The sequence below is a fragment of the Oryctolagus cuniculus genome, chromosome 15 (assembly GCF_051225735.1).
Source record: "Oryctolagus cuniculus isolate XC-2025 breed Fujian yellow rabbit chromosome 15, ASM5122573v1, whole genome shotgun sequence".
NCBI classification, from domain to species: Eukaryota; Metazoa; Chordata; class Mammalia; order Lagomorpha; family Leporidae; genus Oryctolagus; species Oryctolagus cuniculus.
In genome coordinates this window covers 5,042,063-5,067,727 of record NC_142881.1, presented here as the reverse complement: position 1 = coordinate 5,067,727, position 25,665 = coordinate 5,042,063, and the positions used below count along the sequence as shown (strand labels likewise).

At 57.0% G+C, this 25,665-nt stretch overlaps 1 protein-coding gene across 2 annotated transcripts in view; it reads right to left on the bottom strand.

Annotated features, from left to right (window-relative positions):
* The window catches only part of C15H10orf90 (chromosome 15 C10orf90 homolog), a 234,967-nt gene that overhangs the window by 191,647 nt on the left and 17,655 nt on the right, over nucleotides 1-25,665 (bottom strand). For both annotated transcript variants that reach the window (XM_017350774.4, XM_089313830.1), the window contains exon 2: nucleotides 22,149-22,221. In XM_017350774.4, coding sequence (XP_017206263.3) covers nucleotides 22,149-22,221 — 73 coding nt within the window. The remainder of the gene's footprint in view (nucleotides 1-22,148; nucleotides 22,222-25,665) is intronic.

The following is a 25,665-nucleotide window of genomic DNA, read 5'->3' as shown; positions in this document are numbered from 1 at the left end:
CCATCACACTTTGAGATCGCGTCCGACTTTTCTGAGAGTAGATAATACTGCAATGAACATTTTTTTTTTTTTTGACAGGCAGAGTGGACAGTGAGAGAGAGAGAGACAAAGAGAAAGGTCTTCCTTTTGCCGTTGGTTCACCCTCCAATGGCCGCTGCGGCCAGCACACCGCGTTGATCCGAAGCCAGGAGCCAGGTGCTTATCCTGGTCTCCCATGGGGTGCAGGGCCCAAGCACTTGGGCCATCCTCCACTGCACTCCCGGGCCACAGCAGAGAGCTGGCCTGGAAGAGGGGCAACCGGGACAGAATCTGGCGCCCTGACTGGGACTAGAACCCGGTGTGCCGGCGCCGCAAGGCGGAGGATTAGCCTAGTGAGCCGCGGCGCTGGCTCACAATGAACATCTTCTAGCAAATCATCGTTTCCCTTTTGTGGAATTGTTTCTTCCAAGTGGTTTTCACTAGTTTATACAACTGCTAGCAATATTCAGTTTCAATATATGAATTGTGAATAAATTTACATTTTTATGAGTTCAATATTTATGCATTTTCTAGTTACAGATGCCTTTTTCTCTTTTGTACACTAATATAATTCAGCAAAGTCTTTGTATTCTTCTCATCAATTTTTATGGCACCTATTTACATCAAAAATAGTAGTTATTGGGGGCCAGTGCTGTGGCATATCAGGTAAAGCCACCGCCTGCAGTGCCAGTATCCCTCATGGGTGCTGGTTCGAGACCTGGATGCTCCACTTCCAGTCCAGCCCTCTGCTGTGGCCTGGGAAAGCAGCAGCAGCAGATGGCCCAGGTCCTTGGGCCCCTGCACCTACATGGGAGGCCTGGAAGAAGCTCCTGGCTCCTGGCTTCAGATCTGCTCAGCTCTGGCCATTGCGACCATGTAGGGAGTGAACCAGTGGGTGGAAGACCAATCTCTCTCTCTCTCTCTCTCTCTCTGCCTTTCAAATAGATAAATAATTTTTAAAAATAGCAGTTGTCTTGTCAATTGCACCCTATAGTGTACAGGTAAGAAAAATGTGGAATTTACTTTTACATCACCTGTGACTAACTTTACCTCCATATTGTCACATGACCAGCACACAGCATGTATTGATATTCATCAATATTTGCTCAGTGAGAGAAGGCACATTTGTTTCAAGTACTCCTCCCATATATTCTGCCATCTGCACCTCGTGCACGACAGGCATTAATGAACGTTGACTGTGTATTATAATAATGATGACATATGGTGTCTGGATTCTTAGGAACATCTGTCAGGAAGAGGAGCTCCTAATGTGGTCATTCAGTCAGTCTAACAGTCTGATGGGCTGATTTTCCTGAGGCCATTTCGCATTCTCAATATGTTAAGAAAAAAAAAAAAACACTCCTCTGTATGATTAACGTAGTAGGAACGTGGAAAGTTTAGAGAGAACTCCCGACCTGGCTTTCACTGCTCAGTGCACGGCTATTTGGCACGATTCCTTTGCGTTTCCGCAGCTCTCAGTGCGCCGCTCTCTGCCACCTCGGCCCCGTTCTCATCCCCCGGTGGCTTGCTCTGGGGACCTCTGAGTCCCTCCTGGCCTCCCTTCCCAGGGACTGTAGGGGAAGCTGCTCCCTGACAACCTCTGAACACCTGGGATCCGTCCGCGTTCAAAGCGCTCTGCGTGACGTATTGGAATTCTCTGCAGGGACCAAGTCTGGGTCCCTCAATCTAGCACAAGTGCTGGAGGATGGTGGTGATCCAAGATGTATCACTGATGGACAGTCGTTGAAATAAACTCTGTGTTCACCAACCTTCTGCAGCTCAACTATGATTTTATCAGATGTAGCCAACAGACCCAGACACAACCATGCACTTCACCTCCCCTGCCCACTGTGAGCTCTGGTCCCCCTCTCCCACGTTGCAGACACAACCCTAGGGTTCTAAGCCCATGTGTGGGAGGGGTCTGGGGTCTCTCCTCAGGGCACCGTGTGCTCTCTCTGGGTATGGGGCAGCGTCTAGAGATGCTTTTGGATTCTGTAACTGACAGGAGAAGCTGCTACCGGCATCTGGTAAGTAGAGAGCAGGGGTGCAGCTGGCATTCCAAAGATGCCCAGGACGGCCCCCAGCACGGAGAAGTGTCAGCAGTGCTGAGGCCAGGCAACCTCACTCGGGCTGGCGCTGTGGTGCAGCAGGTTAAGCCACAGCCTAAGACGCCCACATCCCTTTGAGCACCAGTTCAAGTCCAGGTTTCTCCACTTCCAAACCAGCTGCCTGCTAATGTGTCTGGGAAAGCAGTGGAGGATGGTCCAAGCGCTTGGGCCCCTGCCACCCATTGTGGCGGAAGAGGGAACCAGCAGATGGAAGATCTCTTTCTCTGTCTCGCCTTCAAACTCTGCTTTCCAATAAAGAAAGAAATCTCTAAAAGAAGAAGAAACCTCACTTGTGAAACCCTCCCCCATCCCCCCAGCCCCTGGCCCCTCTGCCCACTACGCCGTAACCTCCACAGTCCCTGCTTTGTCCAAAGCCTGCGTGACAAGGAGACGTCCCTCAGGCTGGCCCTGACGCTGCCGATGCAGCCGAAGTCCCTGGCCCTGACATCAACCACGAAGCACAGACAGGGGGTGCAGACGCTCCTCTTACAAAGAAAGCTCACAACCCTCCAGAGTTCTACTGGACACGGAATCTCTGGTTTATGCAGGCACGTATTTTCATACACCCTCGTCCTGGTTGCAAATTAAACAGCGATACCGGAAAGCCTCAGGTGAACTGGGACAATACGACTGGAGTCAGTGTGCTCGGGGCCACTGTTCTCCAGGGGACACGGAGAAGTTAGAGGAAACAGACCTCAGGCCCCGGCCCTGCCTGCGGCTCTAGGAACCACTTACTGAGCTCACAGCTGGACTCACCACTGACTGGAGAGCCACACTCCAAATACAAGTCCGAGCACGCCGTGCCGGCTCAGAGCCTTTCCCAGGCTCCCGACACCGCCTTGAGCAAAGGCCCAAAGCCTTCCATGGCCTCAGGGCCCCTCTGCTGCGCGGTGTCACCCCCAGCAGCCTAGACCCAGCCTCTGGGTTGACACACATGGCTCCGCCCCAAGCTTTTGCCCTCCCCGAGTTTCTACATCTCCCTACCCCCATGACCCGGGTCTCTCGAGGCCCCTTTTTTGGAGGGGCCTTCTCTACCCGCCTGGACGAGGCAGCGCACCCCACTCCTCTGCACCCTGTGCACCGCGGGTTTTCCTGTGCGGGGCTCACCGGCAGGTGGTATCCATCGGTGCTGGCAGACTCCCCAAACAGAATGAGTTTCCGGCAGTGGGGGCTTTGATGGAGTGAGGCTGTAGTCTCAGCCCCTGAGAGAGTCTAGAACGTAGTGGGTATCTATTTTTTTAACATTTATTTATTTGCAAGGCAGAATTACAAACAGGCAGAGGCAGAGGGAGAGGGAGAGGGACAGGACCTCAGCCTCCCTCTGCTGCATTGGCAGTGTCAGAGCCAGCCTGAGGGGCTCTGCTGGCCCCCACAGCCAGGGGCTTTGCAGGCGCTGGCCAGGCAGGATGGCGCGGAGATCACGCACCGTGGTGCCTCTGTCATCTTGTTTTCCACCACAGGCTCCCCCCAACCCAGCTACCCTAAGCCAATGGGATCCAGGGAGCTCCCAGAATCACTAGCAAGTCGGAGAGCCAGACATGGCCCCTGGCAGGAGCTAAGTGGGCTCCTGGGAGGTCCACAGCAGAGAGCTGGGAGCGGTCTCACAGCCAGGCGGGAACACGGAACTCAGTGATGTGCGACCGTCCATTTCGACAGAGCCTTGCTCATTCCACGGTCAAAATCTCAGCAAAGAGGCTCCCAGGGCCGCTTTTGGTCAGGCGCTACATACACAAAGCACAGGAGCTGCCCGGGACCCCCGGGACTGGATCCGCATCGGTCCCCACCCAGAGTGGGGCAGTGGATGGAGCCCAGCCCCAGAAAGAACTCAGCGTGCAGGTGGGAAATGTCATGGCTTCCGGGAGGCGGAGAGTGGCAGATACCTGCAGGAAGGGCTGGCGGTCACTGTGAAATCGCAGCCGGAGGAGCCTCAGGTCTGCTGACCAGGGGCCAGGCATTGTGGGAAGCTGAGGCATCCCAGCGAGCACGGCTGGGACCCTGGACCCCCCCCCCCCCGCATCCGCCCTAGGAAGACTAGAGACTGTCCCAGGCAGACGCTCGGGGTCCCTTCCCCTCCCTCCCCCATCCCTCCAGCCCCTGGCCCCTCTGCCCTCCAGGCCCTTCCTGGCAGGGACACCTGGCAGACATCTCAGGGAGTCTGCGCCAGCGCGGCACGTGCCCAAGCCCGCGTGTCCCGCGGGGGCTCCCCACGCAGAGCAGGGCTCACACGGGTGCGTCAGCGGACTGGAGACTCCAAGGAGCTGCTCAGGAGAGGGAACACCTCGCCCAGGACCGTGCATGGCTTCCCAGGTGGGTCTCCCCAAGGGCCACCTGCACCACTAGCGCCCAAGGCGGCCTCCCTCAGAAATCTCCCAGCATGCAGTGCCGGGGGAAGGCCTGTCTCCCCTGCCTCTCACATCTGGGCAGGTCCAACGTACCCCGAGAAACAGGGGACACTTGGAGGGCAGAAGTGGGCAGGAGCAGCGCCGGGCGGAGACAGACCACGCTGTCTTTCGGTCAGTGCTCACTGTGTTGGGGTGGTTCCTGCACTTGCAGGGAGTGGGCGAGTGGCCACGTGGAGACGAGGATGGAAACCCAGGGGCTTCACTCTGTCCGCAGAGTTTGTTGTGCCCTTGGACTCCTGCAGGAGACGGTTTAGAGACTGGAGACCTTCCTGGGAACGCTGGGTTCTTTCCTGAGATCTAAGGAGGACGCGGGGACAATAACCCTCTCTCCTGAACCGCCTGTGCATCCCCTCTGCCCCTGCAAGTCCTAGACGGGGGGCGGGGGTGCTCCTTGTTCATGACGTGGTCTCTCTCATCATGTTTAGCTCCCGGCACGCGCAGTTGTCTGGGACAGGTGGCACCAGGCCGGTGACTTGCTACTTGCAGCAGCTTCACTGGAGCCCGGGGCTGGCGGAAGACACTTGGGGTCAGCTCGGGAGCCAATGAGCAGCCTCCCTAGCCTTGCATGCGAAAGGCTCATTACTATGATAATAAAACCTTAGCCTGGCTTTAGATGTGTTCTTGCAACTTAAGGAGAGATTACTGCGTCTTTGATATCACAATTAAAATGGATGAGTAGGGAGAAATGGCGATTGATCCTCAAACTATTGTGCAGAGCTGTTGAAAGTTCTAGAATGTGCCTTGAGCCCCAACACTGAGTCATGAGGATCAATAACCTGAGCTGTATCGGTGTGACGGCTGCAGGCTTCCCCAGGCAGGTGGGAGCCAGCAGCTAAAGAAACGGGGCCGACCTTCAAACCGCTTCGCCAGCAACAGGCAACCTTGATTTTTTGTTTTTAAGTGAAATTGTCCTTGGGGCTGTCAAAACTTCTAAGCTCTTCTCAGTCTGTAGGGCGTGTCCACCTGTCAGCACCTCGGCTGCCGTGACAAAGGCCATCTTGCTAAATTTAAAGGCGACCCAGTGAAACCAGGCTGGGAGAAACTCCAGAATCCGGCTCCTTGACACAGTGCACCTCACATCCTGGTGAATATTCCCGGCTCATTCCTAAACGCGCTGAGCTGTCTCCAGGTGCAAGACTCGCCTGTTCCATCAAAACCACCGAGCGTCTCCTGGAGATAGGCTCGGAATCGCAGCCAATCTGTCCGGCATGAACATCCCTCCAGCAGGCACTGAAGCGGCCCGGCCCTACCAGGTCGGGCCACGCAGCTCCTCTGGGATGCTGGATTCCCTCTCCAGACAAGCAGGTCTCTAAGAAATCTCCGGCTTTGTCACTCTCGGGATCTCCAAGTGTCCGCTTACTGTGGTAAATCCAAAATGCCAAAGCTGGAGGCTTGCTGATGTATGTGACTTAGAGGCCTTTCTCTAACTTGGCACCCACTGGATATCATGGGTGGATAGGGGCTGGTGCTGGGGCAGATCTGGTCAGGTCACCACCTGTGGCGCCAGCTTCCCATATGGGCACTGGTTCAAGTTCTGCTGTTCCACTTCCAATCCAGCTCCCTGCTAATGAGCCTGGGAAAGCAGTGGAAGATGGCCCAAGTGCTTGGACCCCTGAACCCATGTGGGAGACCCAGAAGAAGCTCCTGGCTTTATATCAGCCCAGCTCCAGCCATTGCAGACATTTGGGGAGTAAACCAGTGGATGGAAGATTTTATATATATATATATATATATATATATATATATATATATATACATATATATATACACACACACACACACATCCATCTCTCTAACTCTGACTTTCAAATACATAAATCTTTAAATAAAAAAAAAAAAAAGATGGCTGGCTGGGGGAAGGAAGTTGGGTGGTTGATGTCACCTTGTCCCTGTGTTGTGGGGGCCTTGTGGAGAACTCCCAGATGCACGATGAGCCCTCTGCTTGGGTTTGGGGCAGCACCGAGAATGCTGAGGGCATGGGGCATGGGGTAGGGCCGACACGGCCGGAGGCCCAGCCTCCAGGAAACAGGACGCTCCCATCGGCTCTGCCCCCCAGCAGCAAGACGTGTTCAGTAAGCGACTTGGCACTTGTTCGGCTGAGTGGACACTCCAGGACCCTCGGCCACATCCACTTCCGACTTGGACCTCTGTGTGGCCACAGCACACCTGTCTGTCCCTCATCCACCCTGTGGCTTCATGCCATCTGGCCCTTACTCTCCACTTCTCCGCACGCAGGAGCCACCAGTGCCCCCTGGTCATTCCAGAGGGGCTGGCTCTGGGCTGTCCCTGCTCTGTTCCTGCCAAGCCCCATGCAGGGAGCTACCTCCTCTGCCTGTGGCACGTGCTGGCCCCTGAGGAGCCTCCTGCATGGCCCTCCTGTAAGAATCTGGGGTCTTAAACAGCCTCCTTGTGATGCCGCCAATGCACGAATTAAGATTCCAAACACAAGCCCGTGTTCCCTGGGACCGGGCGGCAGGCGCAGCCTTCAGATGCGGCATTTGGGGCCGGCACCGCTCATGATTGATGAAGGCTGACTCCCGTGGCATTCATTTAGCGCCCTTGACCTCTCCCCGCGTTAATTGAGAAAGGTGAACACTCTTAGGATGACAGCTTCTGAAGTGCTAATTCCACCTTTTCACCCAGACAACCAGCAGCCTGCGGACCATCTGATAGGAGGACACAGGCGGGCTCCCGCTGGCCGGCGACGCTCTCTCCCGAGCAGTATCTGACGGAAGTGTCGGCTGGAGACCCTCCCTCTGCACCCTCAGATGAGACCCCTGCCTCATGCACGGCTCACCTCGAGGATCAAGAAGCGCCCGTGCAGAGACACGTGTGAAGGGCAGGAGCCGCAGCTGGCGGATGCGGCCATCTGAAGAGAACCACGCCGTGTGCAAAGAGGGAGAATGTACTCAAAGCAATCCGAAATCCCACACATTTCAATTTTTCCTTAAACGCCAAAAAAGTGGGTGTTCACGAGGGGCAAGAAGCCATTTGTAGAAAAAATGCACCCCCAAGCGATGAGGTCAGCAGCACGTTGCATCCTGCAGGGACGCGCCGTCCGTCCCCATCGGACACGCACAGCTGTGCACGGTGTCCAGGGAAGACGGAGCCTCCAGCCCCCCAAAGCTCTGGGCAGGGCTGGAGCCGGGCAGCCTGGGGTCTGACAAGTGTCACCTACAAGGCAGGGTGATGGGGGAGCAGGGGTCTTGAGGCCCCAAAGACGGTCTGTGGCTTTCACAGCTTTGCCTCTGCCATCACCAACGTTTGCTTTCACTTGCAAATGTGCCCGAGTTTCATCCCGCATTAACTAAATGACACCGTATGATTCATGTTTCTTCCCTCTTACAATACAGATAACACACATGGTGCCGGCCGGGGTATACGCTCTGCAGGAGGCACTGTGCCGGGAGGCCTCATTTAATCCTCTGAAGGCCCCGGGGATGCAGGGCCCACTGCTGTCCTGTTTCAATAACAACAACAACAAGAGAAACTCCCTCACCCCCTTGCACTCTGCTCCTCTGCCTTTGTGTAGAGGTCTTGGAGTAGCACCAGACGACCTGGCGTAGCCCAGCACAGTCGCTCTGTGGATGAGCGGAGGGGGTGGGTGGCCAAGGAGGAGGGAGAAGCGGCTGCTTCAGCCGAGATGCCCAGGCAGGGCTCTGAGAAGTAGCAGAGAGACTGCGAGCTGGTCACTGTGGCAGCCAGGACTGGGCAGAAGAGCACAGAGCGGGGGTGGACACTCAATGGCAGAAGCACAGAATCTGTGCCCAAGTCCCTCTGCGGGGCCCTGGGGACCACAGGGATCACCCTGCACTGGCTCGGGATCCGCGGCCACATAACCAGCCTGGCTACAACAGACTTGCAGGCGGGATCTCGTGTGGCAGCCCCAGGAGACTCAGGTCCGCCCCCAGTGCTGATCCACCCCCACACGTCAGGGAGGACACACCACCTGTCCCAACACCTGCTCCTCTACTTCCTGCCCGAAGACAGGCAGCAGCTGCTACACGGATGATTCGTGCTATTGCCCCGTCCCCTGTCCCCCACGTCCGCTCCTTGAGCCAAGCTCAGGGACTCTACTTCCGAGTACCCAGCTCTCCCCGGCCACCAGCCCAGAGGTCACCTTCTCTCCCCTGGACCACAGGCCTGGACTCCTGCCGCTGAATTCGCACCATCTGGTGAGCAGATGGTACAGAGACCGTGGGGCCCCCACCCCACGACACCCCTCGGGGCCTCCAGCAGCCTTGTCCTTGTCGTTCTGCGATGTTTCCTAAACCGTGTCGCTCACATTACGTGGCCGTCCCCGCTTGTCCACACGAGATCTGTTCCAAGACCCCAGGGTGTGCCGGGAACCGCCCCCGTCACCCCACCCTGCCTGTGCTATTTTTCCTCCTGTGTACGAAGGGGCTTCAGGTGTCCACGGAAACGCGTGTCACACAGAAACCACGCTGGGTCTCAGAAACGCTCGCGTCCCTTTCCTGCTCACGGAAGTTCACTCGCTTAGCCCGTGAGGCAGTCCAGACCTGTCCGGCACGGAGAGAGGCGACCGGCAGGAAGGAGCCACACAACAGCAGCTAGAGCCACATTCTGCAGTGAAGGAGACCCCTCCCCAGTATCGTAGGGAACCACCAGCAGGGCGAGACCAGGGTGTGGGGCCGACTGTGTAGCTTCAAGGCCTGGCCACGTGCAGGCGGTTTCCCACCCCCCCACCCACACCCACCCACCCCCCCAGCACAGTGAGGCCTGTAACGCATCAAGCCCTCCCTCATGGTGGCTGGACCCCTCCCCTGCCCACCTCGCCCATCGCTCTCCTTCCCTTCCCCCGCCAGGTGTGAACAAGCCACCTGGGGGCCCTCTCCCTTCCTCAGGACCTTTGCACATCCTGCTTCTCTTCCTGAACCCCCCCGCCCCCACCCTGCCCCACTCCTGGATGGCAAAGCCTGTTCAAGTCTCTTCCTGAGCAGGCTCCCTGTGTCCCTGCTGTACTAATACTGAACATTTGCCGTCCATCGATCTCTGCCTGCCCTGCATGGCTGGAATTGACCTCTTAGGAGAGCAGTTGCCCTTGATGCCACATTCGGCACTGCATACCCAGGGCCCAGCTCAGCTCCCAGTACAGAGCAGGTGCCCATCGCCATGGAAACCACCATTCTCACCCAACCTCTACATCCCTGAGCTCGGGGCTCCCGCGACTCGAATGAGCAAAACGGAGGCCGGGAGCAGGCAGACCCGAGCAGCATGACGAGGTCAGCACAGTCACGGAAGGACCGCGCGAGCCCCCGCGAAGTGGCCACGTGAGACCAAGCAGAGTGCACCGCTGCCCCGGAGCAGCCTCGAGGGTTAGGGGCGGTCCCCCGAGGCTTGGGGACACTGCGCTTCACTTCCTGTGGTGATGGGTCCCTGAACCCTGTTACTGTGGTTCGCACCCCGTCCACACCAGGTCCTCCGACAAACGGCACTTCTGGGTCTCCGTGAAGCAGGATCCGCTTTGGTGCTGGCTGCCCTCCCAGGTGCTGCCCCCTCTGGCCACTCACAGGACAAAGCCCTACCTGTCCAGAGCCTGTGCAGGCACTCCCCTTCCCCACCCACCCCCCTGCACCTGCTCAGACACACAGGACAGGAATCCTGGCAGGAAGGAGTGGCGGGGCAGAAAGGACATAGGACGTTCCGTGTGAGTCCCTGGACATGACCCAGCCATGACTGTCTCAGGAGGGGCAGCACACAGGGCTGAAGGCCACCAGACTCCTGCTGGTCTCCAAAACTAAGCCAGGAATTAGGCCTGGTCCACCCTGTGGGGGGGGGGGCTACCACGGTGGCCAAGGACAGGGATGAAGCCAGCCACTACAGGGCTGCTTGTCAGCAGCTGGGGGTCAGGCGGCTTCGTGGAGAAGAGCAGCCCCTCCCGGGCTGAGGGAGGAAGGTGTGCGAGCAGGTGGAGTCTGGGGACCAGGGTGACCCACAGCCCGAGAGCAGCCGGCCTCCTGGTGCAGCACAACTGGAGGGAGCCAGCAGGTGTCCACCCACTGTGTGCACCCCCTCCCCCTCTCCCTCACCTTGCTCCCCTCCCCCCAGCCTCTGTGGGCCCTGAACTCCTGGCCCCGGCAGACATGTTACAGAACAGAGACACTAACATGTGAGCCCATGTTGGGCGGAGGTGTGAGGGTTGGCCCACGGCAGGGCTAAAGCAGACGTCAGTGCTTAGATTGAGTGGCCAATCACCAGGGAAATGCCAATCAAACCAGGAGACAGCACAGCGCGCCTGTCAGGATGGCTCCCGTTAGCCAAACAGAAGACGGGTGTTGGCTGAAGTCCGGTACCCACCAACAGGAGTGCAGGCTGGTGTAGCCGACATGGAAACCAATATGGAGGCTGCTCAAAAAATTAAAAATGAGCCGCCCTGTGATCCAGCAATCCCACTTCTGGGTTCCCGTGCAAAACAACCAAAATCAAAACGTCAACAGTGCTTCCTCACTCTCAGCCTCACGGAAGCACTCACTGTTCAACCTCCGTGTCTGCCAAGATAACGACAGTGGAGATTACACAGAGAGGAACGCGGTCATTCCCGGCAACACCGAAGACAGGATGCTAAGCGAAATAAGCCAGACGAGGAAGGGAAACCCCGCACAATTCCACTTAGGCGAGGTTTCCCGAAGTGCCAGAATCATAGACTCCAGCACTCCGTCTGCTGGGTGCTGTGTTGTCGCTGTGTCTGCTGGGTGCTGGGGTGTCACTGCGTCTACTGGGTGCTGGGGTGTCACTGTGTCTGCTGGGTGCTGGGGTGTCACTGTGTCTGCTGGGTGCTGGGGTGTCACTGCGTCTACTGGGTGCTGGGGTGTCACTGTGTCTGCTGGGTGCTGGGGTGTCACTGTGTCTGCTGGGTGCTGTGTTGTCACTGCGTCTACTGGGTGCTGGGGAGTCACTGCGTCTGCTGGGTGCTGGGCTGTCACTGTGTCTGCTGGGTGCTGGGGAGTCACTGCGTCTGCTGGGTGCTGGGCTGTCACTGTGTCTGCTGGGTGCTGGGGAGTCACTGCGTCTGCTGGGTGCTGGGCTGTCACTGCATCAGCTGGGTCTGGGGTGTCACTGCGTCTGCTGGGTGCTGGGCTGTCACTGTGTCTGCTGGGTGCTGGGCTGTCACTGCATCAGCTGGGTCTGGGGTGTCACTGCGTCTGCTGGGTGCTGGGCTGTCACTGTGTTTACTGGGTGCTGGGGTGTCGCTGTGTCTGCCGGGTGCTGGGGTGTCACTGCATCTACTGGGTGCTGGGTTGTCGCTGTGTCTACTGGGTGCTGGGATGTCACTGCATCAGCTGGGTCTGGGGTGTCATTGTGTCTGCTGGGTGCTGGGATGTCACTGTGTCTGCTGGGTGCTGGGTGTCACTGTGTCTGCCGGGTGCTGGGTGTCACTGTGTCTGCCGGGTGCTGGGTGTCACTGTGTCTGCTGGGTGCTGGGGTGTCACTGCGTCTACTGGGTGCTGGGGTGTCACGGCTCAGCAGCTCGAGCGCCGTTGGAAGCTCTAGTACCTTCTGTGCACGTCTGACCTACAGGAAGCAGCAGTGTCCTGGGGGCGGGCCTTGTGGCGCAGCAGCCAAGTGGCTGCCTGGGATGCTCCCATCCCTTGGGAGTGCTTGAGCAAGTCCCGCCCCCACTTCCCCTCCAGCTTCCTGCTGGGGCTCCAGCTGATGGCTCAAGTACTTGGGTCCTTGCTGCCCATGTGGGATGCTCGGATGGAGTTCCCGGTTCCTGGTTTGGAACAGCCCAGCCCAGGACTGGCTGTTGTGGACACTTGGGGAGTGAACCAGCAGGTAGAATCTCTCGCTCGCTCGCTCTCTTTCTCCCCTTGCCATTCTGCCTTCCAAATACATGAATAAACAAATCTTTTTTTTAAAAAAAAAAACCCACATTGTATTTTATACTTTGAAAAACGCTTAAGAATAATTTCATGAGTGTTTCAGCAGAATAATAAAGATTAGGATTAGGGTTTCATATCTATTACAGCTACATCCATCTCAGAACAACAATGTGAGGTGGGTATTGTCACGTCCACTTTACAGATTGTGAAACTGAGTCTCAAAGGTCACTGGGGACAGTGGAAGAGCTGGGTTTTCCAGACCTCCTGTTCTCACCGCACAGCACCGATTCCCAGCTAATCTCCTGGGGAGGGACGTTATCCATGGACACAGAATTCCTTCCACGGTCAGAGCACTCGCCACGTTCCCAGACGCCATCCCAGCGTGGCTCTCATGGCAGGGGGCATCCCGGAGCCGCAGAATCGCCTGTTCTCCAAGCTGTCCAGGAACAGGGCCCGGCCAACGCCCCGGCTGCCTGTCTGGGTGTTTGATCACCCTCGCCATGCGTCCCCTAAGCCTCTAAAAGAGAACAAATCAAACCTAAGCTCACAGGAGGCATGAGAGAGAGCTGCATTCGGAGCTGAGTAGGTAGCTGGACCCCTGCCAGCGTCCGTATGAAGGATCCAAAAGGAACTATAAGCCCGGGGTTATTAAAATAAAGCTGTTTAATGCCGGGAAAGGAAGGAAACATTAAAAGCGCAGTGGGCTTCATCCCATCTCCCGTGAAAACCCAGAGCGCGTCTCCCTTCTTCTCTGCCCGGGGGGTCGGGGGCAGCAGCCTGCTCCGGGGGTGGGGGGGGCCGGGCAATCACCCTCACGCTGCCATGAAACAGAGAAGCCTGGATGGGAACTGCGCACAGATGGACAAGGAAGCCGGGCTGCCCACAGTGACAACGCGCCCAGTGCGCGGGCCTCCAGGGTAACCCCGTGGACTCCCCCCACTCAGGGAAGAGGTCATCAATTTCCCTTCAAATGCCCTCTTGCCAGTCTTGGGAACTGCGGTTTTCCAATCAGTCTGGAGACACCGGCCCCTCCTCCCCGTTCAGAGCACCAGGCGCCCAGTGCTCCCCGCCCCGCCCCCTGCAGCCCCAACTCCTCACTTTCATCCCTTTTATGAACTGGCTTCCCACAAGGCTCGGCTTTAAGACAGACTTCCAGTGATAAAGGACAGGAAGTGCTAGAGGGGAAACTCGGCTGTCTGTGATCTGTGCGTACCCCAGCCTGTGACGACAGAGACTTGACACAGCAGCTGCCCCCGGCACGGAGATCACACACCGGTGGTGGTGTCAGGCACCTGCCAGAGGGGAGAAGGTTCTGGAAGATTTCACAAGCGCGGGCCTCTTTGTGTGCGCCAGGTAGCAAAGAACAGGCACCTTTGAACAGGAAGCCAGACCCTACTGTCACCTGCTCAGAACCAGAACGCAGGTTGCCTGGGGACATCGCGGCATCTCTTGGAACCTAGAAAGGGGTCCCTGCCCCCATCTGCATCTGACAATTCCGACCTCGCGTGCTCGACAGGAGCTCTAAGCCGCGCCCGTGCTTCCCTGCCCGCTGCACTTCAGCACCGGCCGCAGCGGCCATTGGAGGGTGAACCAACGGCAAAGGAAGACCTTTCTCTCTGTCTCTCTCACTGTCCACTCTGCCTGTAAAAAAAAAAAAAAAAAAAAAAAAACTTTCCGGGCAGGTGTTGGTGGCTCAGCAGGTTAAGGCGCCAGCATCCCACATCAGAGCAGTGGCTCAGTCCTGCCTGCTCTGCCTCCGATCCCGAGCCCCATGATGCTCCTGGGAAAGCAGAGGATGGCCCACTGCTTGGGCCTCAGCCACCCACACGGGAGACCTGGATGGAGTTGCTGGCTCCTGGCTTCAACCTGACCCAGACCTGGCTGCTGCAGCCAACTGGGGAGTGAACCAGCAGATAGAAAAATCAATCAATCAATTAATCAATCTCTGTCGCTCCCTTTCTGTTACTCTTTTCAAATAAATAATCTTAAAAGCAACCCTTTCTGGAGCTGGCACTGTGGTTAGCACAGAAAGCCACCACCTGCAAGGCTGGCATCTCTTCTGAGCACCGGTTTACATCCGGTTTCTCTCCTGGTCCAGCTCCTGGCTAATGTGCCTGGGAGAGCAGCAGAAGATGGCCTAATGCTTTGGCCCTGCCACCCACATGGGAGACCCAGATGAAGCGCCAGTCTTTGGCCTGGCCCAGCACTGGCCATTGAGGCCATCTAGCGAGTGAATAAGAGGAAGGGAGCTCTCTCTTCTGTCTTTCCCTGTATCTCCATAACTCTGCCTTTCAAAATACATACATCTTAAAAAAAACCTTTCCTGAGAGTGCCAGCTAGACAAAAGCAAGGAAAGAATTCCTCTTGAGCCCATAACCAGCGCAGTCTCTCCATGCCTCATGGACAACATTTCACCCAAGCCAGCAGCCTCTGCCCAGCAGGGACAGACAGAGAGTGGGAGAGCCCCTCCCTTTCAGGGCCTGTCCCTCGTGACACAGGACCCTCGGGGGGAGTGTGACTTCCAGGTCGTCACTGCGAAGCTTTCTCTGGCGGAGCTCTTGATACACAAGCCACAATTAATAAGGAATAGAAAGGAAAAGACGTCTTTATCGAAAGCCTTGAGCCCACCATCTGTAACATCCAAGCCCTGCTCGGGGACATGTGATGTCCTTGCACGTGTCCCGCAGAGGTCGGGGCCCTCAGCTAAAGGTCAGACCACCAGGACAAGAGACACTGGTGGAGTGGGAGGCCAGGAGCGGGGTGGATGGCGCCAGAGCCGTGGAGGAACAGAGGGCAGAGGAGGGACGCACGGGGTCAGTGTGGCGACTGCAATCCTCCATGTCAGCCACGGCGATATAACTACCTGCCGGTGCCATGGCCCTCCAGACCACGGGGCTGCTCTGGCTCCTGCCTCCAGCCAGCGGGCTCATTCCCCAGTGGCTGCTGCCGGAGCTCCCAGCCTGGGCACCGGGGCTGAAGCAAACCAGGCAGCGCCCTGCTCTTGCAGAGCGGAGAGTCTTGATGGCAGGTGTGTGTGTGTGTGTGTGGCAGGGGGTAGCCATCCAACAGTATCCCACGTGAAGTCCCAACTGTACCCAGGGAAGCAGAAGAGGAAGGCAGACTCTGGTTGGTCTTGGCATCGTGACGGCACCCTGAGGACACATGGGTGTGGAGGCAGAGGTTGGGTCCCAGTAACTGAGGGAGCAGGTGGCACTGACCAAGTGCAGGGCTCTGCCGTGTGTGCCAGGACCAGGTGGGCTGGAGCTGGGCAGGAGGGGAGCAGGCGGAGCACAGGGCTCAGGGCCTCCAGTGTGAATTGTCTTCATTCCAAGAGCAAGTGGGAGGCACAGGTGGGCTTTAAACAGAGGGCAGTGTGGCCGGAGCAATGGGCGGGGGTGAGAAGGGGGATGGCAAAGCAGAATCGCGGCAGGCGTCCAGGCCGACGTGGTGGCAAGGGTGGAGAGAAGAAGGCGGATCGCAGGGGTGAGCAGGAGGCAATGGGGCATCACAGCTGTGCCCTGCCAGAGCTCTAGGGCAGGAAGCCTTCCCTCACCAGCAGGGAAAGAGGGGGAGGCCATTCAGACAGCCCCTTAGGGAAGAGCGTTTCACCGAGAAACTCTTGGAGGCGGGAGACCATCCGTTGCGCACGCACATACTCTGCCTTTAGGGTTTTTTTTTTATTTGACAGATAAAGTTAGACAGTGAGAGAGAAAAAGGTCTTCCTTCCGTTGGTTCACCCCCCAAATGGCCGCTACAGCCGAGCTATGGCAATCCGAAGCCAGGAGCCAGGTGCTTCCTCCTGGTCTCCCATGCGGGTGCAGGTGCCCAAGCACTTGGGCCATCCTCCACTGCCTTCCCGGGCCACAGCAGAGAGCTGGACTGGAAGAGGAGCAACCGGGACTAGAACCCGGTGCCCATATGGGATGCCGGCGCTGCAGGTGGAAGATTAACCAAGTCAGCCACGGCGCTGGCCCCTTTGCCTTTAGTTTTTAAAAACGCAGCAAAGAGCCTGCCTGGTGGTTCTATAGAGAAGCCCATGGTGACACCCATGGGTGCTGGTGCTGCAGGTCTGGGTGGGACCCGGGGACCCGGGGACCCGTCTCCCCTTCAGCATCTGTGGCTGCACCTCTCTTGTTGGGAGATCCCATTAAAGCCAAGCCTTGTCGTTTTTCCATGATTTCAGTAAAACCTTGTCTCTGCTGGGCGGCCGAGGGGTTGCTGCTCATCAGAGGGTAGGCGTCCTGGTGGTGCTTCCCCAAGGGCTGCTCCTGTCCCGCACAGACACAGGACTGGTGTCTGACCCTCGGACGGGATCTCTTCCTCCAGGCCAGGACCTTGGCGCCGTGGCGGGAAATGGATTAGAATCCAGGTAGGGTTCCTTGCCACCCTTGTAGGAAGGAGACGCCCGCCTCCCATCCACACTGCGCCTGATTTCCCCAGCCCCAGCAAGGTCCTGTTGCCCACTCTCTCAGCACACAGGAGGTGGGACTGAACCCTCCCACCCTCGAGAGGAAGCAGTAAAATCCCAGTGGACGCATCTCTGCCAAGCCACACAGACTGGAAACCCACACCTGAGCACCCTGCTCCTACCTTGCTTGGCCAATTATTTTATATATTCCATTATGTACCCACTGATGGGCAAAGACGGAGCTGGGGCAGACAGACGGGGCAGGGGAGGAGTGTTGTTGCTGGCAGCACTGCTGACAAGGCCACTGTGGCCAGGGCAAGGCCCTCATGGTCAGGAAGCAGGACCCAGGAGGGGATGTGAGCCTAAAGGTTGGCCATGAGAGAGCAAGCAGTACGGTCACATCTGGCACGTCTAGGGCAGCTCGGTCCATCTGCTTTAATCGTGTCCTGTCCAAGTGGGCACAGTGGCCCACATGTGTCTCTAAGTCTTCCGCAGAAAGCAGGGAAAAAATATTTTCTGCTCTCCCATGGTCAGAAAAGTGATGTGGCCTCCCCCCCCCACCCCCCTCCGCTTTGCAGAGTGGATGCTGGACCAAGAAGAACGACCCCAGGAGACCCAGCATGAGTCCTTGAGGGCTCCGGACTAAGGAAGCAGAGTCGCAAGTCAGGGACCTGCTACGCAGCACTGGGCAGAATCCTGGAGAACCCCAAGGGAGACGTTGTCCCCGTCAGGCTCCTGTCCGGGGGGCCCCTTCCCGCCCCACACACTGACCTGGGAGGGTCAAGTGAGATCCCCGACACGGAAATGGCTCCGAGCATCTGCCACACACGTTACGCCACTCAATCTACTGAACGACTTCTGCATGCCAGGCCCCGTGCTTGGGACCAGAGTGGAGGGAAACACGGCTCCTGCCCTGGAGAAGGCAACGAGGCAGGCCGGCAAGCACGGGGGAGCCAGCCGCAGCGGCAGCAAGCCGGACCGTCCTGGGGCAGCCGGGCTGCGGTGGCCGGGTGGTTTTTGTTTTTTTTTTAAGGATTTGTTTTATGTATTTGAAAATGAGAGAGAGAAGAAGATACAGAAAGAAATCTTGCATCTACTGGTTTGCTTCCCAGATGGCCACGACGGCTGGGGCTGGGCCAGGCTGAAGCCAGGAGCCTGCAGTTCCCTCAAGGTTTCCCATAAACGGATTCTCCCCGTGAGTAGGCAGGAATCTATGAAAACGAGGCAGTTGGAGCACAGAGCAATTAAAACGGCTTCGATATAAAAAATAACCTGCAGATTTCAGCTCCACCAACCGTAGCCTTCACCAAAACCAGGATTTTTAGGGAACTCTGCTGTTCCTTCAATGTCATGTTCCAAGAGACGCTGCATTTACAAACGACTTCGTCCAGAAGAGAAGGGACGGGCTGCTCACCTGGCTCAGGTGGCTTTCTGGAGAGACAGACCCGAGTTTCCTCAAAACTTAGCCAAGGGCGCATGCTCTGTGGGCCAAGTCCCCACTCGGCTCAACACCAGTGACAGTGAAACTGCCAGTATGGAGTTCGCTGTCCTTGTCAAAGCCAGGAGATAGGAACAATTCTGCTCAAGTTTTAAGTGAAATGTAATGGCTTTATCCCACTCATCAATCAACGGCCCACCCTTTAAAAACTGCCAGCTATAAAGGTCGGGCTTAATTGATCAGGAGAGAACATTTCATGCAATCCCACCTTCCTTCCCAAGCCAAGTGAATCGGTAATTAAAAATTGCCGGTGACCCTCATCCATTCCCGTTACTCCTGCTTCCCGCAGACGGATGTTCCCAGAAAAGGCACCTGTGTCCCTGCCACCCCCAGCCCTTGGCACCGCGCACAGGCAGCACCGTGCAGGGGGACGGGAAACGGAATCTTTTTATAACACACAGAATGGAAATTTGAAAGAGCTCCTCTCCCGACCTCTAATTTTCAAAACAGATGTGAGTTTGGGCAGAAATAGTCATCTTTCCTACTTCTTTTTTTCTCCCTTCGGATTCAGATCCTATTAATCATAGTAAAGTGAAACCTCACACACGCCAGCGCACTTGAGAGATCTAGCCAAGAAAACAATTTAGCGAGAGGCGATCAGCTCCCTACCTCCCCGCGCCTGGAATTTCCCATGACTAAGTGGGGGGACGGCTGCATCGTACAACGAAGGAGGCACAAGTGAAAGTCCGGAGACAACACCGGCTTCAGATGACACTGGGATGGGATGTCTGAAACCCAGGCGGCCACCCACGTCACCATCAGTCACCGTCACCGAGCTCCAGGCAGCCACACAGAGATAGGACAAGGCCCCTCCAGCACCGATGTCTAACAGCAAACTGAGAAATGAGGAAGTGGGAGGAACGTTCCAGAGAGGAAAGGCGCACTGATGGCTAAGTGGATACTGGAGGAGATACCTGAATCCGAAAATAAATCCCTGCCCCACCCCATGCTCGCCGCTCCCTCAGGCTCTGCAGCCCCAGCCTCTCCCACGTCACACTCTCTCCTGCAGCCACCTCCACCATCCACCTCCACACCACGTCGTATGGGACCTGTAACTGCAACCAGCCTCGTGGTCTCTGCACCAAGCAGCCAACCACTTCCTGGGCATCTGGGGTGGATGTCCAGACCTCACAGGCTCAAGACAAGGCACCCGTTGATCCCCACGGCCACCTGGGTCCTGGGTTCTCTATCCCGTTCACAGGTGGCACTGTGTGTCCGGGGCACCTTCAGCTTTCCCATCATCCCAACAGGGGTCGCTTCCTAACCCCCAGTAGGTCCAGCGACCACAGCCGCCACCCTGGGGGCTTCAGCTCCTGCCTGGAACGTCGCCCAGAGCTGACTTCCTTGAACTTAGATCTGATCGTATCTTCCAGTAACTTACAAAATATTCAAGAGTTGCTTTTGCTTGCTCCATGAGTGCAGATCGAAAATTAAATAAGGAGGCGGATTTATTTTGGCTCACTGCCATCTAAAAGCCTTCGAATGACTGCTGCTGTGGGAGACTCTGTCATGAGCTACCTGGGGGTTTCCTAGGGGGGGCAGGCGACCCTGCCAAGCCACCCCACCTCCTGCAGGGGAATGGAGAGGTGGGGTTCAACATCAGATCTCCCAGAGAACTGCCTGACGTATTCTCTGGTCCTTCCCCAACATGAGATCCTGCAGGCGGACGTCTGCAGGGCCCGTGGATTCCTTCTGGGAGAACTGCCCTGCCAGCCAGCCAGACAGGCCCGGGCCCTCAAAAGCCGAGTGCTTAACGCTTGAAGACGAGGGCAGCAGCTGGGGCCGGGCCCGTGTGCTCCAGGAGAAAGCACTCGCGCCCAGGCTGCCAGGCTCCTGGAGCCCTGGCAGTTTCCAAACTCTCTGTAGCCCAGGGGCTCTTTTATCCGTGAAGTTCCCTGGTTTCCATTCTTTTAGACCTTGCAGCCCTGAGTTTAATCTAAAACTCGGTCCCCTGGGTCCCAGCCAGGCTGGGGAAACTCCTGCATCCCGTGACAACTCATCAAGCTCCTGTCTCCCTCCCTGGGAGCCACAGCTTCCTCCTGGTCCTTCTCCATCCACCCAGCCCCCGCCCCCACCTCTTGGCTGAAGCCCCAGCTGCCCCCCTGAATGCAGTGCGGAGCTCAGCTCTCTCTGAAAGTCTCTCTCCCGCTGCAGGAGCTCAGACAAAATCTGTCTTTCCACTGGCAACAAATGCCCAGAGGGACCCTGGGAGCATGAGCGCAGGAAGCATGGTGCCCACCAAGGTGAACCCTTGGTTCCACCAGAATTCCCAGGCCATGAGGCTGCCTTGAACATGCTCCTCCATACTCAGTGCCTGGACGTGGTCGACAGATTTATAACAAGAGAGAAAGCCCGGAGTTATGTCTCCTTCCCCACCCAGAGATGCGTGGGCACATTTCCTGCAGTGTGGCCAGGACCACCAACCACTTGGTTCCTAAGTCAAGCGACAGCAGAGCACCCTTCCCCGTGGAAGTGCTTAACGGGGCCCGCTTTGTGCTGCCCCAGTCCTGAGAAAGCCCACCCATGTGCAATGGAGCCACCAGTTCTGACTACGCATGACCGCAGTCACTGAGTGTTCCGGGAAGAGGTGGCAGTCTTGTCAATGTTCCCAAACTCCCTGCGGAGCTCAGGGGGCCACCTGTGTCTCCCAGGCCTGCTTTGCTGTGCAGGCCGCAGAAGCATCTGTCACTGGATTCACATGCTTACACAGGGACTTTCCGGGCTGGGTTTTCAAAGGGTCCCCACTGCCAAAGCATCAGCCGCAAGCCAGGCTCTGGGGGCTTCCGGAGAGGATGGACTGAGCTGCTTCTCAGTGACGCTTCTGCCTTGGGTTGTCCGTGCTTGGCACAGACCAGTGGTGGGGGAACAGAAAGGGAAGCCACAGTTCTGAGTGTGCATCCCCATTCCAGCAGACTTCCAAAAGCCAGGGCAGAGATGGGATTCAATGGAATTCGATAAGTTTATTTGGGTCCAAGATATTTTTGGAGCCCATGCATGCTTTTTTCATAATACATTTTTTCCATGCCTTTTTTGAGGACCTCTGGTATGCCTGAATTTTGAAGTTCTTGGCACCAAAATAAACTTACCTTTGAATCCCATTTTCCATAAACTTTCTGAAGTTCCCTTGTACATACACTACACACACACACACACACACACACAGGCAAGCCTGCACATACGTATTTTTATTCTATGGCAGCACATCTACCACATTTATGAATTAGAGTTCAAATGAAGATTAGAAACAGACACGTGCTATGTTAGAACATGGTTCTAGAATGTTCGTGTGCCGCAGCCTCTGCGTGGACGTAATCTGTTAGCCCTGGAGTCTTATTACAATGTCATCAGACGTCTGACCTGAACCTCGATGACTTCTTCTACAGGTGGGGGAAGTTTGTGGTCACACCGCCGATGTTACCATACTTAGCAAGCGCTATGAATTGTAACCACCTTACCTAGTGTTTTGACAACCTGGTGGCTATGAATTGAAACTTCATAAAAAATGCTTTAGGAACACACAGATACCACTACGAGGCACTCACCCTGTTCTAGATTATTCCCTGTCTGTCCATTACTCAGGCCTGGGGGAGCCCTGCCCCGAGCAGCTGCACACTCAGCCATGTGCAGCCACCTACGATCCACAGGTACCACCAGGGGCCACCAATGTTTCTTTAGCAACATTTGCTTTTCCAGCAACTGCTAGGAAACTAAATGCCTGGAGCCTAGACATTCAATCAGCTTCAGATCCTGAAAGACCAGGGAGCTGTCATCTCCCTGGTTCCAAAGTGCATTTCATTGTTAGAAGGAGCACACAGGAGAGAGAGGCCAAGGCTGGACAGCGGAGCCGTGCAACGGAGCCCACCTGGTTACCTGCGTTTGAAAGGATCTCATTTCTTCCTCGGGAAGGGAGAGCTGTGCCAGGCGCGAGGAGTCCACTCTGGATCTAGAAAAGAAACAGGAAACTTTCCCAGTTCTGCATTTTTATGTGCAGGTATAACGTCTTCAATAATGCACGCTGTTTCTCAAAATCAGGAACATCCATCCCTGGACTCTCCATTTCCCCAGCAAAGGGCTCCAGATGGCATGAGTGTTTAACTCCATGCCCTCCCCCCCCCCCCCCCGGCGCGTTAACTCTGCTGGTGAACGAGGGAGGGGAGGGAGGGAAACACATCAGCCAGCCTGGATTTCGTTAGCAAAGAATAAGTCTTCCCTGGCCCATCACGGCGCTGGACGGGCACGGAGCTGAAATTGGACGTTCAATAAATATTGACAAATTGATTAGCTGTGAGCAATCAAATCCAGGAATTAACCTGTAAGGCCAGATGAAAATGAGACAAATACACATGAAAGTATTCAGCTGCGTGCAAGGACGGTCATTATGCCAGCTCTCCGTGCCAAGGGTTCCTCTGTGAGTGGACGCAGAGAGCCTGCAGGCTGACGTCAGCACATGGAGAGCCCAGAGCGTCTCACTGCATCCCAGGGCTGCTCCTTCCGTACTGTCCCCGGGCAGATCCGCTGCCTGGCTTCCCCCACACTCAGGCTGCGTTCATGGAGCTGCCATCCTGGACCCTGGGGGAGGCCCTGGCTCAAGGAGAAGCCAAGCTTCGTGGGGCCCAGGGAACTCTCGGTGCCTCTTGGTGCTTTTGTGCACCCAGTTCCAGGGAAGCTGCACCAACACCCTTTGTCCCGAGGAGGAGCCTGACCGCCCTCTCCCCTGGGGAGAGGCAGGAGGGGTGAGATGCAGGCTGGGGTGGACTGCGAGCCGGGAGCTGACAGCCACTCCCTGGCCCTGCCCTGCCCTGTCCATGACCCACAGTGTCATCAACTGCAGATACTGCTGCTGTGGCCATTACTGCTAAGTCTCAGGGGGCTGGCGTTGTGGCCCAGCGGATTAAGCTGCAGCTCCAGACACCGGCATCTGGTACCAGCACCGGTTCAAGACCTGGCTGCTCCGCTTTGGATCCAGCTCCCTGCTAATACCCCCGGGAATGCTACAGAAGATGGCCCAAGTACTTGTGCCCCTGCCACCCACATGGGAGACCCAGACGCAGTTCCTGGCTCCTGGCTTTGGCCTGGCCCAGCCCTGACCCTTGTAGTCATTTGGGGAGTGAACCAGGGGATGGAAGAATCTGTCTCTCTGCGACTGTGCCTTTTGAAGAAATCTCTAAATAAAGCCTTGTTATTTGGCTATTTGACTGTAACTAACAATCCTTACACAGCCATGGAACTGCTAAATGTCCTTTGTCAGACTTAGCACGGACACATCCCAGGGAATACCGGAGAGTACGTGGAAAGTTTTCAAGGAGAAAATAAAAGTGCCACGACCTTGGGCCTGGGCTGGAAAATTGCTTCCATCCCCAATGCAGCAGACAGAACCCCTGAGGAGCAGGCCAGCCTTGAAGCCCTCTCGGAGGGGGAGGGGGAGGGGGCGGGGAAACTCCGGCCCAGGGAACTCCCAAGCTGCTTCCTCCTGGGTTCTCCTCCTTCCTCTCCCCCTCCCTCCCCCACTCTCCCCTCCCTCCTCCCCCACCCCTCTCCCTCTCTCTCAGTGGATTGCAAGCAGGTAGTGGCCCCAGCCCTCTGCAGATGCTTGGCTTCCCCAAAGCCTGGAGCCACCCTCTCTGCAGGCGCTAGGCACTGCTGCTCCAAGGTTTCCCAAGAACAAGGTGCATCAGGGACCTCTTTCAAATCAACCGACTCCAGGTCTCCGTACAACGACGACGTCCTGGGAAGACTTGGGTCACTCACGTGCTCCCTCCATGCAAAAGAGCAACGCTTCCGTTGTCCTCGGGCCAAGTGTCAGGGGCTCTGGCTCTGCCCCTGCCTCCCAAGAGTGGAGCCCCCCACCGCTCTGCACACACTCTGACATGCCACAGGGCCTTTGCACATGGTGCCACAACTGCATGACATGCTTCCCTGGGCTTCCTCTGGGTCTCAGCTCCTGTGACCAACACCACCTTCAAAACCAGGCCAGCTTTCAGATTCACGAGAAGCAGTTTGTTCCCTTCAGAGCACGCGCCTCGGCTTGCAAACACACACGAACCCCTGTGAGCCCATGAGGGAGGACTGCTTCTCCCCGAGACGACAACCCCTATGCAAATCTAATCACACTTGCTGCGCTTGTCAATGGGTTCCTCGCTCTTAGGAGAGAGTCAACAGCTGGACTTCTGACCCAGCTCTGCTAATGCACCTTGGAAAGCAGGGGGAAGGGGGGAGGGGAAGGGAAGAGGAAGAGGAGGGGAAGGGAGGGGTTGGAGGGGAGGGGAGGGGAGGGCAGGGGAGGGCAGTAGGGGTCTGTGCAGGCCTGGAACCTTGCCTCTAACCAGGCAAGGTTAGAGGAGGCGTGGCCTGCAGTGCTCAGATCCCCCCTGCCCTGCCCTACAGGTAGATGCAGGTCTCCTGGGAGTGGCAGGAGCTGACCCGGCCCCAACTCCTTCCCCTCAGCAGGAGGCCGGGCAGCTGTGAGCACATCAGGAATGGCCAGCACTGGTGACTCCTAACTCAGTCCTTCCCAGATCCTATCTCGAGGCCTTGAAGTCTCCAGGCTGCAGTCAGCAGAGGGAAACTGGCTGACCAAAACCACGCGACGGGGGCGGGGAACGGGGCCTTTCCCCACCATCGCTTCCTGACGGCCTCCAAGACACGTGAGCACCCTCACGGATCCACCGTCCCCTATCTGCCGTCCCTCACGGATCCACCGTCCCCTATCTGCCGTCCCTCACGGATCCACCGTCCCCTATCTGCCGTCCCTCACGGATCCACCGTCCCCTATCTGCCGTCCCTCACGGATCCACCGTCCCCTATCTGCCGTCCCTCACGGATCCACCGTCCCCTATCTGCCGTCCCTCGCGGATCCACCGTCCCCTATCTGCCGTCCCTCGCGGATCCACCGTCCCCTATCTGCCGTCCCTCGCGGATCCACCGTCCCCTATCTGCCGTCCCTCGCGGATCCACCGTCCCCTATCTGCCGTCCCTCGCGGATCCACCGTCCCCTATCTGCCGTCCCTCGCGGATCCACCGTCCCCTATCTGCCGTCCCTCGCGGATCCACCGTCCCCTATCTGCCGTCCCTCGCGGATCCACCGTCCCCTATCTGCCGTCCCTCGCGGATCCACTGTCCCCTATCTGCCGTCCCTCGCGGATCCACCGTCCCCTATCTGCCGTCCCTCACGGATCCACCGTCCCCTATCTGCCGTCCCTCACGGATCCACCGTCCTCTATCTGCCGTCTGCAGTGCGGGGAGCTCTAGCACCTGAGCGCTTCCCCTCGGGTTTGTAGCAAACGAATCTGACAGCAAAACGTCACCCGAGCTAACCCAGGGCTACTTATAATAATACCGTGTCCCAGGTATTCTGGAGTCGCACACATCAGGGAGCTTAATGACAGCG